The 13,546-nt window shown below is 40.7% G+C and overlaps 1 protein-coding gene across 1 annotated transcript in view; it reads right to left on the minus strand.

Moving 5' to 3' along the window:
- Positions 1–1,535: 1,535 nt before the first annotated feature.
- LOC142658064 (uncharacterized) overlaps positions 1,536–13,546 on the minus strand; it is a 64,778-nt gene continuing 52,767 nt past the window's right edge. Inside the window, exons 8-10 of the mRNA XM_075833803.1 lie at positions 5,474–5,571; positions 5,213–5,327; positions 1,536–3,104 (exon numbers count right to left, since the gene is read on the minus strand). Coding sequence (XP_075689918.1) covers positions 1,942–3,104; positions 5,213–5,327; positions 5,474–5,571 — 1,376 coding nt within the window. The 3' untranslated portion in view covers positions 1,536–1,941. The remainder of the gene's footprint in view (positions 3,105–5,212; positions 5,328–5,473; positions 5,572–13,546) is intronic.

A 13,546-nucleotide genomic window follows, 5' to 3' on the forward strand; every position in this document is an offset into this window, starting at 1 on the left:
GTGGCAGAACAGAGAAGCAAAGGCCGATTCTACCCGCTTTGTCAGAAGTTCTCCTGCGGCAAGAAGCAGCAGCTCTGTTCAAGAGGTCCTGTGTCCCCAGCAGCATCTGTCCAAGCAGAGGAAAACGCTGAATCCCCACCAAGGGAGTTCCGCGTTTGCGCTGACGGCCCAGAAGTGTTTAGGAAGCGCAGGAGGTCTAGGGAAAATCCCCAGGGAATAGCTTGGTACAGTAGACCACTACAGTGCGCAAGCGGTGGCCCGGTATGGGGGAGTGTGGGGGGTTAAGTAACAGTTATCCAACTCTCTGTCTCCTGGATGTACTGACCAGCAGGAGCACCCCCTCAGTGTTTCCCCCTTTACGAAGGGGGCACTGTGGGAGGGGTGTTGAGGTGCTCCTTAGGCTGGTGCTCTTGTCCAATTTGTCTTCATAGGCATGAACATAGGACATGCATTAGCATAGGACACTGTGCACCCACCAAAAGGGAGACATAGGGAAACCCTCTGACTCTAGTTCTTCATGATGAAAATAAAATAAATAAAATTCTTTGTAGAGACTCTGCTGCCATCAGCAGAAGTTTCAGCTTAGTGTCGTAGGAGGCAAAGACTGAATAGCTCAGTGTACGTGGGCAGGGTATATCGTGTTGGAGGAGCCACTTTTTTATTTTATAGTGTCAAGCCTCCTAGTGGCAACAGCATATACCCACGGACTATGTCCCCCAATGTAACAAGAAATGTATTTTGTATGCAGTTTATTTTTGCAATACTATACATACAGAATCTGTACTTTATGAAACACCAACTATGATTGATGCTGCTCTCTTGTCGTTATATTATAAGTCTACAACTTATTAATTAAAAAGACCACTGCAAATAAAACAAATGCATGTGTGTCTCCAGTCTAAAGGATATAGTCACACACTGCAAATTTATTACCGAAATGTCTGGGACTGTTCCCTTCATCTCAATGGAGCTTGCTGAATCCATGCGCATGCTGCAAAAACACCCCCACTCAAATATATGGAACAATATTTAGTTGCAGAAATTTCTGCTACAAATCTGTCGCATGCAAATCCACCCTAACAATCTTCTAAACATTTGTACCAAATCTGAACAACTTGAATCTAATTTTAGGTCTTTAAGGTAGTGATAAATATACTTATAACATTTCCTTCTGTGAAAAAATGATCTTTGAATTTTTCTTTTACTAAAATTAATTAGTATTTTTAGTTGATTTCCATACCGTTTGAATGAAGATCAAAAATGAATATGTAAATATATGTTAAACAAAAATATTCACATGGGGCACCCATACGGTCAGTCTGCATTCTCCTGCAATGTGGGGGGAATTTATGAATACAGTAATAAGCCACAAGGTTTATTGTAACAATTCAGATTCTCGGCTTTGTAAGTAAACAAGACTCTTCTGTTCTTCCTTACATCCACAATACTTTTCTTACATAGATTCTGGTCACAGTTGCCCTCAGGGAAATATAATTTGGGTGTTTGGCAGATCCAGGCTAATTCCACCAAAAGAATTAACACGCTTATTGGCTGTTTAATGTCTTTGAATATCCAGATGTATGAACAAAAAATGTTTTCTCTTACAATATTACCAACATTCCAAACGAGAGTATGGTTTCTTCTCTATATAAATCTTCTGATGAGTTTAAAAATGTAATTTCCTTATAAAACATTCTTTACATAGGAGATATCAAAATGGCTTTCTTCATGGGCGATTTCGCTTATGTTTATCCCAAGTTTTCCTTTATTAATAAAACATTTCCCACATTCTGAGCATTACAAAGACTTCTCCTTGTGTGAATTCTCTGATGTATAACTAGACTTGATTTTTGTGTAAAACATTTCCTACACGCTGGAAATCAATATGGCTTCTCCCCCGTGTGAATTCTCTGATGTATAACGATGTGATTTATATGTAAACTATTTCCTGCATTCTGAACATGAATATGGTTTCTCTTCTGTGTGAATTGTCTGATGTTTATCAAGTTGTGATTTATATGTAAAACATTTCCCGCATTCTGAACATAAATAAGGTTTCTCTCCTGTGTGAATTCTCCGATGCATAACAAGACTTGCTTTATATCTAAAACATTTGCCACACTCTGAACATGAATACGGCTTCTCTCCTGTGTGAATTCTCTGATGTGTAACAAGACCTGATTTATATCTAAAACATTCCCCACACTCTGAACATGAATACGTCTTCTCTCCTGTGTGAATTCTCTGATGTGTAACAAGACCTGATTTATATCTAAAACATTCCCCACACTCTGAACATGAATACGTCTTCTCTCTTGTGTGAATTCTCTGATGCGTAACAAGACCTGAATCGTTTGTAAAACATTTCCCGCATTCTGAACATGAATATGGTTTCTCTCCTGTGTGAATTCTCTGATGCATAACAAGACTTGATTTATATCTAAAACATTCCCCACACTCTGAACATAAATACGGCTTCTCTCCTGTGTGAATTCTCTGATGCGTAACAAGACCTGAATCGTTTGTAAAACACTTCCCGCATTCTGAACATGAATATGGTTTCACTCCTGTGTGAATTCTCTGATGCATAACAAGACTTGATTTATATCTAAAACATTCCCCACACTCTGAACATGAATACGGCTTCTCTCCTGTGTGAATTCTCTGATGCGTAACAAGACCTGAATCGTTTGTAAAACATTTCCCACATTCTGAACATGAATATGGTTTCTCTCCTGTGTGAATTCTCTCATGTATAACAAGATTTGATTTACCTGTAAAGCTCTTCCCACACTCTGAACAAGAGTATAGTTTCTTCCCTCTGTAACTTCGTCTGTGTGTAAAACGACCTAAGCTTTTTGTGAACTGTTCACCACATTGAAATCTTTTACCCCCATTCTGAGCTATATTTGTGGTAACAAAATGTGATTGGTCAGGAGAAGGTTCCTCGTGATTAGGGGAATTATAGGATAGATCCGTACTGTGAAGTCCTGGATGTAAATTAAGTGTAATGAGGTATTGTCCTGAAGAGCGCTGCATGATATCTTCTACTTTATAATTTAGCGATAACACGAAGTTTCCCTCAGAGTTCATGCTGGGATTTTCTGTTAGGATTAAAAATGGATTTCGTGATTTACATATTTTTTTTTTCAAACCACAAAGTAGGCAAATTTATAACATTTCTATTGGGCTGAAAACTCACATGCAGTTTTATTTTTTTTAGCTAAAGCAAAAAGTGGATCCAGCAGGAAGGAAAAGTATAAGCCATTCCTTATCAATCCACCCCTAGCTTTGGCTCAAAAAAAGTACTGCCACAAAAACTATATGTGGGATTCTAGCCTTACTAAAGCTTTGGAATATTTTAAAATATATCAAGTCCATGATTCTGGTCTACACAGAGTCAGCCCATTTTTATTACATAAATTACTTGACTTGAAACTCAAACATTTGGGAAGCACAACCATATCTGGCAATCAGGCCTGTTCTTTGCTTAAACATTTAGCCCTTCACTACCAATTGGGCATCACTATTATAAAAAAAACAAAGCGGATCTGTCAGATATTTATGCTGCGCAGTCTGAGAGCAACATAAAGTAATGAGATACGCGGATCTCAGCAGTCTGTCACTTAGTAATGTGCAGTAGTTTAGAAGATTGTACATGATAGCACTAAATGGCTTGATAATATGCACTCCAGCCTATGGGGAGAAAATGTGTCAAACAGCGCCTAGAGGGAAGGAGGAAGCATGCATATCATTGGACTCAAGCCCTGCCTCGCTGGACATGCAACGCAACTATATCATGTAAAATCATGTCCACAGTCTGCATTTAACAAGATAATGATCCATGAGACAAAACACACATCTTAGGCTGAATTCACGCACATGACAATGAGCTCTGCTCCGAACTTGAATAGGAGCAGTGCAGCAGCTCGGTGGCTATTCAGTGGCCGGAGCCAACTGCTTCCGGCGTGTACGTCCGGCGCTTGGAGGCAGCCGGAGCGGCTTAATTGTGCGGGGTCCGGGCGTCAGACCCCCACAGATCATGTACTGATGACCTATCAGTTGTCCAGTAGTGGACTACCCCTGTAAAGACCCTATAAGGAGAGCTGCCAGAAGACATGTTCCAGAAGAGCTATTTAGTATACAGTAGATTATAGGGGAGATCTGAGTGCTTTATATTGAAGCCTAAAGTTGTACTATGGACATATCCTGAAGACAACATGTCCCCCTGTGACTTGTGTGCAGAGTTGTCATGGGGACCTTGTGTGTTTTCGAATAGTTCCTCAATTCTTGTCCCAGCCGCATATTAAATATAGAACTATAATGAGGATCTTTCTTTTCAGCTGTTATTATTAGGGGATTTGTAATGGAAGAGCCAAATAAATTACAAAGTACAAAGGAAATTACCAAAATGTATGTGGTTTTTATTCCTATTGACTTTCCCAAAATCATGCTTAACCCTTTCCTGCACTTACATGCACTTCGCTCTATACATGCGGATACGGCTGTTTCTGTGCACGGATTTCGGCCTCATTCAGATAAATGGAACAGTCACAGAAATTTCTGCTGCAAATCAGTGTGAATTCACACTTATACCTCCCTCACAGTCTTATTTTGGGCTTGTAAAAAAAAAACACTATAAATTTTAGGCTTATTTACACACGTTTCTTTCTAGCGTTTTTTTCATACATTTGTAACATACATTTTTTCTGTCATTTTTCATGTCTGAAAGAGAAGTCAATAGAAAAACGCCCCACCCCATCTAAAAAAATAAAAAACAAAAAAAAGGGGACGCTAAACCAGAGATTTCTGCTCTCTGAAAAAAACGTAAAAAAAACAACATGGACCCAGAAAACACACTAAAAGGTCAGAAAAATGCCACAAAAAACACGGTGTGAAGTCAGCCTTGCAATGTCAAGAGTGGAAGTGTCAAGGAGCCTCTATCAGCATTGATAGTGGTACTTAAGTGGTTAAACTGAGTTTTCCCAGATCCCGGCCGTTAGTGCAGATGTTAATCGCAGTTCCCCCATAAAAGTGACACTAAGCCCAGTGCATGACCGGATTCATAGAACACCTTGTAGAGAACTTCTATGTGCAGTCACAGTTGCCTCAGGTCCTGCACTATGTATAACACATTGTCTGAAGTGTTACTGTAATGCAGAACGAAGGAGGAACCTCACCTTAACAAACCTCCCAATTCACCATTACTTACCTGTGGTAACACCTCCTGGAATTTCCTCCTCCACTTTACTCTTACACAGTTGATCTCCCCTCACCCGCTCTTCTTCTGCTTCATCCTTTGCTTTAATATTAGTCAGATCTTCCCCCTGATTTCACATATGTAACAATTCAGTACAATACAGCAGAGAGTGCGAATAATCTAACAGATCAACATAAGAAACCGCCAAAATCTATGACCAAAAATCTCCACACCCCCTTATATAGATCTGGTATAGGGCTCAGCTTCATCTACCTGATGATTCTCTGGGACATTGTGATTTTCCTCTGGACAGTCCTGGGAATACAGAGGACTGGGACATCTCTCTGGTAGATTTCTCATACTGGATCCATCTGTAGGAAACACACAGTGACTGAATACATGACTACTGTATACCTGTCTATATATCAGACACTTCTCTCAATACCTTCAATTCTCTGTTTATTTATTAAAGCCTAAAAGGACGCGTCCTGGGAATTGCAGATACAGTTCAAAGTGCAGAGGGCATTTTTAAAGCGTTCCCGGTCAACCAAAAAAAAAGTGCCCTGGAACAATAACACCTCTGCTTATTAGGGAATTCTAAATTTCATGGGAGGAAACCCATGGTCAGACAAGATACAACTACGCCAAGTTTCCTCTCCACAAGGGATGGGAAACCACTGAGGCGTTGGTGGAAGCTCTACATTTATATACACCCAAGTTTCCTTTCCCTGGTGAGGTTATGGAGAATAGGGGGGTGGGATAAATACATGATTAAATTTACTGGTAGTTGGTTTTCTGTGAGCCCAAGACAGAACTACAAGAGAGAGAAAGAGAGAAGGCCTCCCTCCTTGACAGGAAACAAAAGATCTCTATAACGTGTGTATATATATATATATATATATATATATATATATATATATATATATATAGTAGTCGGTGGGATGGTAATGCAGGTAAGCCAAGACAATTGGTAGTTGTAGGAAATTCTATAATCAGGAAGACGGATAGAATAATTTGTTGCCAAGACCGCCTCAGCCGAATGGTTTGCGGTCTCCCTGGTGCCAGGGTTCCGCATGTGGGGGAACGGGTGGATAAATTACTGGGAGGGGCTGGTGATGATGCAGCTGTCGTGTCCATGTGGGTACCAACGACAGAATAAATGGTAGGTGGAGGAGCCTTAAGAATAATTTGAAAGAACTGGGCTACAAGCTGAAGGGAAGGACCTCCAAGGTTGTATTCTCAGGAATACTGCCTGTGCCATGCACATCACAGGAAAGAGAGCGGGAGCTCAGGGAGTTAAATGCATGGCTTAAGTCTTGGTGTAGAGGAGAAGGCTTTGGGTTCCTAGAGCACTGGGCTGACTTTTCATTGGGGTACAAACTGTATTCTGCAGATGATTTGCACCTAAATGGAAGGGGGTCCGCTGTGCTGGGGGAGAGAATTCTAGCTGGAGTGGTGGAGTATTAAAACTAGGGCTGAGAAGGGAGGTGAATGTAGAAAAAAAAAAGGGGTAGTCAGGTTAGAGAGGGGTCACACTATATTGGTTGGGGGATAAATAAAAATGCCCAAATAATGTCAAATCACATTTCTGATAATAAAAGTGAAAAACTGAAAGGCAAGTTAAAGTGTATGTTCACAAATGCCAGAAGTCAGGCAAGCAAAATGGGGGAGCTGGAGGCCTTGGTACTGGAGGAACATATAGATATAGTTGGTGTTGCTGAAACATGGCCGGACTCTTCACATGACTGGGCTGTAAATCTACAGGGTTTTACACTGTTTAGAAAAGACAGGACAAATAGGAAAGGCGGTGTTGTATGTCCGTATCTGAGAAGTGATATGAAGGCGGTGGTGTATGTCTGTATGTGAGAAGTGATATGAAGGTGGTGGTGTATGTCTCGATGTGAGGAGTGATATGAAGGTGGTGGTGTACGTCTGCATGTGAGAAGGGATATGAAGGTGGTGGTGTATGCCTGTGAGAAGTGATATGAAGGCGGTGGTGTATGTCTTATGTGAGAAGTGATATGAAGGCAGTGGTGTATGTCTGCATGTGAGAAGTGATATGAAGGCGAGTGTGAAAGAGACAATAGTGGGTGAACATTGTGAGGAGGTTGAAACTTTGTGGATGGAATTACAAAGGGAGGTAAACACTGAAAAAATTACTTTTGGTGTAATCTATAGACCCCCCAATATAACTGAGGAGATGGAAGGTCAGCTATATAAACAGAGGGAGCGGGCTGCACAGGCGGGTACAGTAGTGATAATGGGAGAGTTTAATTACCGGGATATTAATTGGTGTCATGGTTCGGCTTCAACTGCAAAGAGGAGACATTTCCTCAACCTGTTGCCGGAAAACTTTATGTGCCAGTTTGTGGAAGACCCGACTAGAGGCTACGCTCTGTTGGATCTGGTCATTTCTAATAATGTAGAGCTTGTTGGGAACGTCAATGTTCGTGAAAACCTCGGTAACAGTGATCACAATATAGTTACATTTTACCTATACTGTAAAAAACAAAACGCAGGCTTTTAATTTCAAGAAGGCCAATTTCCCCAGGATGAGGGCTGCAATTCAAGATATAGACTGGGAAGAACTAATGTTAAATAATGGGACAAATGATAAATGGGAGATTTTCAAATCTACTTTGGGTAGTTATAGTGCAAAATGTATTCCTATAGGTAACAAGTATAAATTACTAAAATTAAATCCCACATGGGTAACACCTTCTGTGAAAGGGGCAATACATGACAAAAGAAGGGCATTTGAAAAATACAAATCTGAGGGTACAGCTGTAGCCTTTGTAAAATATAAAGAGCTTAATAAAATCTGTAAAAATGTAATAAAATCAGCAAAAATACAAAATGAAAGGCAGGTGGCCAAGGATAGTAAAACAAATCCCAAAAAATTATTCAAGTATATAAATGCAAAAAAGCCAAGGTCTAAACATGTAGGACCCCTAGATAGCGGTAATGGGGAGTTGGTCACAGGGGATCAAGAGAAGGCAGAGTTAGTAAATGAGTTCTCCAGCTCTGTATATACAACAGAAGAAAGAGCAGCTGATGTAGCCGGTGCCAGTGATGTTAATATATCAGTTGATATACTGAATTGGATGAATGTAGACATGGTGCAAGCTAAATTAAATAAAAGTACACAAGGCCCCGGGACCAGATGGGATACACCCTAGAATTAAAGAGCTTAGTTCAGTTATTTCTGTCCCCCTCTTCTTAATATTTAGAGTTTCTCTAGTGACTGGTATAGTGCCAAGGGATTGGCGCAGGGTAAATGTGGTGCCTATTTTCAAAATAGTGGGGAAAATGTTTGAGGGGCTATTGAAGGACTATATACAGAATTATGTGACAATAAATAGTATTATAAGTGACAGCCAGCACGGTTTTACTAAGGACAGAAGCTGTCAAACTAACCTGATCTGTTTTTATGAAGAGGTGAGTAGAAGCCTAGACAGAGGGGCCGCTGTGGATATAGTGTTTATACGAGAGGTGAGCAGAAGCCTAGACAGAGGGGCCGCTGTGGATATAGTGTTTATATGAGAGGTGAGCAGAAGCCTAGACAGAGGGTCCGCTGTGGATATAGTGTTTTTGGACTTTGCAAAGGCATTTGACACTGTCCCTCATAGACGTCTAATGGGTAAATTAAGGACTATAGGTTTAGAAAATATACAGTAGTTTGTAATTGGATTGAGAATTGGCTCAAGGACCGTATCCAGAGAGTTGTGGACAATCATTCCTGCTCTGAATGGTCCCCGGTTATAAGTGGTGTACCACAGGGTTCAGTGCTGGGACCATTATTATTCAATTTATTTATTAGTGATATAGAGGATGGGATGAATAGCACTATTTCTATTTTTGCAGATGACATCAAGCTATGTAGTAATGTTCTGTCTATGGAAGATGTTCATAAATTACAAGCCGATTTGAACACACTAAGTGTTTGGGCGTCCACTTGGCAAATGAGGTTTAATGTAGATAAATGTAAAGTTATGCATCTGGGTACCAACAATCTGCTTGCATTATATGTCCTAGGGGGCGCTACACAAGGGGTGTCACTTGTTGAGAAGGATCTGGGTGTACTTGTAAATCATAAACTAAATAACAGTATGCAGTGTCAAATCACCTGCTTCAAAGGCCAGCAAGAGATTGTCGTGTATTAAAAGAGGCATGGACTCGCGGGACAGGGATGTAATATTACCACTTTACAAAGCATTAGTGAGGGCTCGTCCAGAATATGCAGTTCAGTTCTGGGCTCCAGTTCATAAAAAGGATGCCCTGGAGTTGGAAAAAATACAAAGAAGAGCGACGAAGCTAATAAGGGGCATGGAGAATCTAAGTTATTAGGAAAGATTAAAAGAATTAAACCAATTTAGCCTTGAAAAAAGACGACTAAGGAGGAACATGATTCATTTATATAAATATATTAATGGCCCATACAAAAAAATATGGTGAAATCCTGTTCCTTATAAAACCCCTCAAAAAACAAGGCGGCACTCCCTCCGTCTGGAGAAAAAAATGTTCAACCTGCAGGCGACAAACCTTCTTTACTGTGAGAACTGTGAATCTATGGAATAGTCTACCTCAGGAACTGGTCACAGCAGGGACAGTAGATGGCTGCAAAAAAGGCTTAGATAATTTCCTAGAAGAAAAAAAATATTAGCTCCTATGTGTAAAAATGTATCCCATCCCTTTTCCCGTCCCTTGGTTGAACTTGATGGACACGTGTCTTTTTTCAGCCGTACTAACTATGTAACTATATATGTAAACTATGTAATATATATTATATATATATATATATATATATATATATATATATATATATATATTACATACATACATATATACACTACCGTTCAAAAGTTTGGGGTCACCCAGACAATTTTGTGTTTTCCATGAAAACTCACACTTATATTTAGCAAATGAGTTGCAAAATGACTAGAAAATATAGTCAAGACATTGACAAGGTTAGAAATAATGATTTTTATTTGAAATAATAATTTTCTCCTTCAAACTTTGCTGCAAATGGAGCATTCTTTACGAACGCAATTACAGCATTGCAGATCTTTGGCATTCTAGCTGTTAATTTGCTGAGATAATCGGGAGAAATTTCACCCCATGCTTCCAGAAGCCCCTCCCACAAGTTGGATTGGCTTGATGGGCACTTCTCGCGTACCATACGGTCAAGCTGCTCCCACAACAGCTCTATGGGGTTGAGATCTGGTGACTGCGCTGGCCACTCCATCACAGATAGAATACCAGCTGCCTGCTTCTTCCCTAAATAGTTCTTGCATAATTTGGAGGTGTGCTTTGGGTCATTGTCCTGTTGTAGGATGAAATTGGCTCCAATCAAGCGCTGCACACAGGGTATGGCATGGCATTGCAAAATGGAGTGATAGCCTTCCTTATTCAAAATCCCTTTTACCTTGTACAAATCTCCCACTTTACCAGCACCAAAGCAACCCCAGTCCATCACATTACCTCCACCATGCTTGACAGATGGCGTCAGGCACTCTTCCAGCATCTTTTCAGTTGTTCTGCGTCTCACAAATGTTCTTCTGTGTGATCCAAACACCTCAAACTTCGATTCGTCTGTCCATAACACTTTTTTCCAATCTTCCTCTGTCGAATGCGGTGTGCTTTTGCCCATATTAATCTTTTCCTTTTATTAGCCAGTCTCAGATATGGCTTTTTTTTAGCCACTCTGCCCTGAAGGCCAGCATCCCGGAGTCGCCTCTTCACTGTAGACGTTGACACTGGCGTTTTGCGGGTACTATTTAATGAAGCTGCCAGTTGAGGACCTGTGAGGCGTCTATTTCTCAAACTAGAGACTCTAATGTACTTGTCTTGTTGCTCAGTTGTGCAGCGGGTACTCCAAATTCTCTTTCTACTCTGGTTAGAGCCTGTTTGTGCTGTCCTCTGAAGAATTTCTACAACGGTGTGTACTACTCCCTTCAGTTTCTTGGCAATTTCTCGCATGGAATAGCCTTCATTTCTAAGAACAAGAATAGACTGTCGAGTTTCACATGAAAGCTCTCTTTTTCTAGCCATTTTGAGAGTTTAATCGAACCCACAAATGTAATGCTCCAGATTCTCAACTAGCTCAAAGGAAGGTCAGTTTTATAGCTCCTCTAAACAGCAAAACTGTTTACAGCAGTGCTAACATAATTGCACAAGGGTTTTCAAGTGTTTTCTAATCATCCATTAGCCTTCTAACACAGTTAGCAAACACAATGTACCATTAGAACACTGGAGTGATGGTTGCTGTGAATGGGCCTCTATACACCTATGTAGATATTGCATTAAAAAAACAGACATTTGCAGCTAGAATAGTCATTTAGCACATTAACAATGTATAGAGTGTATTTCTGATTAATTTAATTGTTATCTTCATTGAAAAAAACTGTGCTTTTCTTTCAAAAATAAGGAAATTTCTAAGTGACCCTAAACTTTTGAACGGTAGTGTATATATATAAATTTCCTAAGTGAAGATGACCCACACTGTCCTCGTTAATTTATACAATAATCAGCCATAACATTAAAACCACTGACAGGTGAAGTGAAGAACATTGATGATCTCAATACAATGGTGCCCAACAAGGGGTGAGAGATATTAGGCAGCAAGCAAATGAAAAAAAAAGTGTAGTAGTTTATGCAATTGGCCAGCTAAAAAGTCAGTACTTCCCATATGGAAGAAAGAAAGCTTGTCTGGTTCTCCTGGACCTTGCTGGTTCACATTCTCCTCTAGGTGTGGTTGGAGATTACCAGAAATAAATCCAAAGTTTCTCCATAGTAAATTTAAAAAAGTTAAATATTTATTTTTTTTAGAGGTAATTAAAAGATATAAAAGAGTTCAACGTTTCGCATATACACTGATTGCTTCCTCAGGAGTCTGAGTTTTTAAAGTTGATGTGTTGGAAACATGGACAAGCATAGGGATCGAAGGGACTTTGACAAGGGCCAAATCGTGATGTCTAGATGCCTGGGTTAAAGCATCGCCAAAACGGTAGGTCTTGAAGGGTTTTCCTGGTATGCAGTGGTTAGTATAAGGTAGGAAGGACAACTGAGGAACCAGCGACAAGGTCACTGATGTGCATAGGGAGCAAAGGCTATCCCGTTTGATCTCATCCAACAGGAGAACTATTGTAGGACACGTGGCTGAAAAACGTAATGCTGGCTATTATAGAAAGGAGTCCGAACACGCAGAAAATCGCAGCTTGCTGCATTTAGGGCTGCGTCACCACAGACTAGTCAGGGCGTCCATGCTGAGCCCTGTCCATTGCCGAAAGCTTCTACAATGGGCAAGGGAGCATCAGTACTGGACCATAGAATAATGGAAAAAGGTGGCCTGGTCTGATGAATGACGCAGAGTGCGTGTGCGCCGCTTTATTGGGGAAGAGAGGGAAGAACAACTGTAGAGCAAATTGCTGAGAAACGGGATGCTGGAGGCACAGTGGCTGGTGGCGGAGGCAGTGAGGTGCTCTGGGCAATGTTCTGCTGGGAAAACTTGTGGACAATCATGTGGATGTTACTATGACACAAACCACGTACCTAAACATTGTTACAGATCAAGTAAACCCCTTCCTGGCAGCAGTACTGTCAAATGGCAGTGCCCTCTTTCAGCAGGATAATGTGCCATGCCACACCGCAAAGATTATTCAGGAACAATTTGAGGAACACGACAAAGAGTTTAAACAGTTCAAAATGTTGACTTCAACTCCAAATTTCCCAGATCTTAATCCGATCGATCATCTGTGGCATGTGCTGGAAACACAAATCCGATCCGTGGGGGCCGCACCTTACAATTTACAGGATTTGCTGCTAACGTCTTCTGCCACAGGAACCTTCAGAGGTCTTTTGGAGTTCCACGCCTCAATGGGACAAAGATGATGGCAGTCGGCATGAAGGGGGCCTACACAATATTAGGATGGGCCCTTAAAGCCAAATTAACAGGCTCAATCATAGGGTCAGCAGCAGAGACACAACCTAGAAGGCAATAGTAGTATTCACCCCAGACCAGTCTCTCCAATTATATTATAATTGCTGAACCACAATAATTGAAAGGCAATTGCGCCGTACCACGCTATACCATGCGCTATACCGCGCTAGTCCGGCTTTTTAAGCCAAGTACACCAATATGGTCAGCAATTGACACTAACAACCTCCGTTGGTAAGTTGCACACCTTGTTCCACAATTGCTGCCCCACATGCATTCAATATTTAATGTGAAATATCGCGCTCATGCTACGAGTTTCTGCACCACCAATAACTATGGTGCATCATCAGGGATTTTTAGTGTTATAGATTGTTGTTTAACAATATTGCCGGATCGCACATTTGTGTGCT

Source organism: Rhinoderma darwinii, chromosome 1, assembly GCF_050947455.1.
Source record: "Rhinoderma darwinii isolate aRhiDar2 chromosome 1, aRhiDar2.hap1, whole genome shotgun sequence".
NCBI lineage: Eukaryota > Metazoa > Chordata > Amphibia > Anura > Rhinodermatidae > Rhinoderma > Rhinoderma darwinii.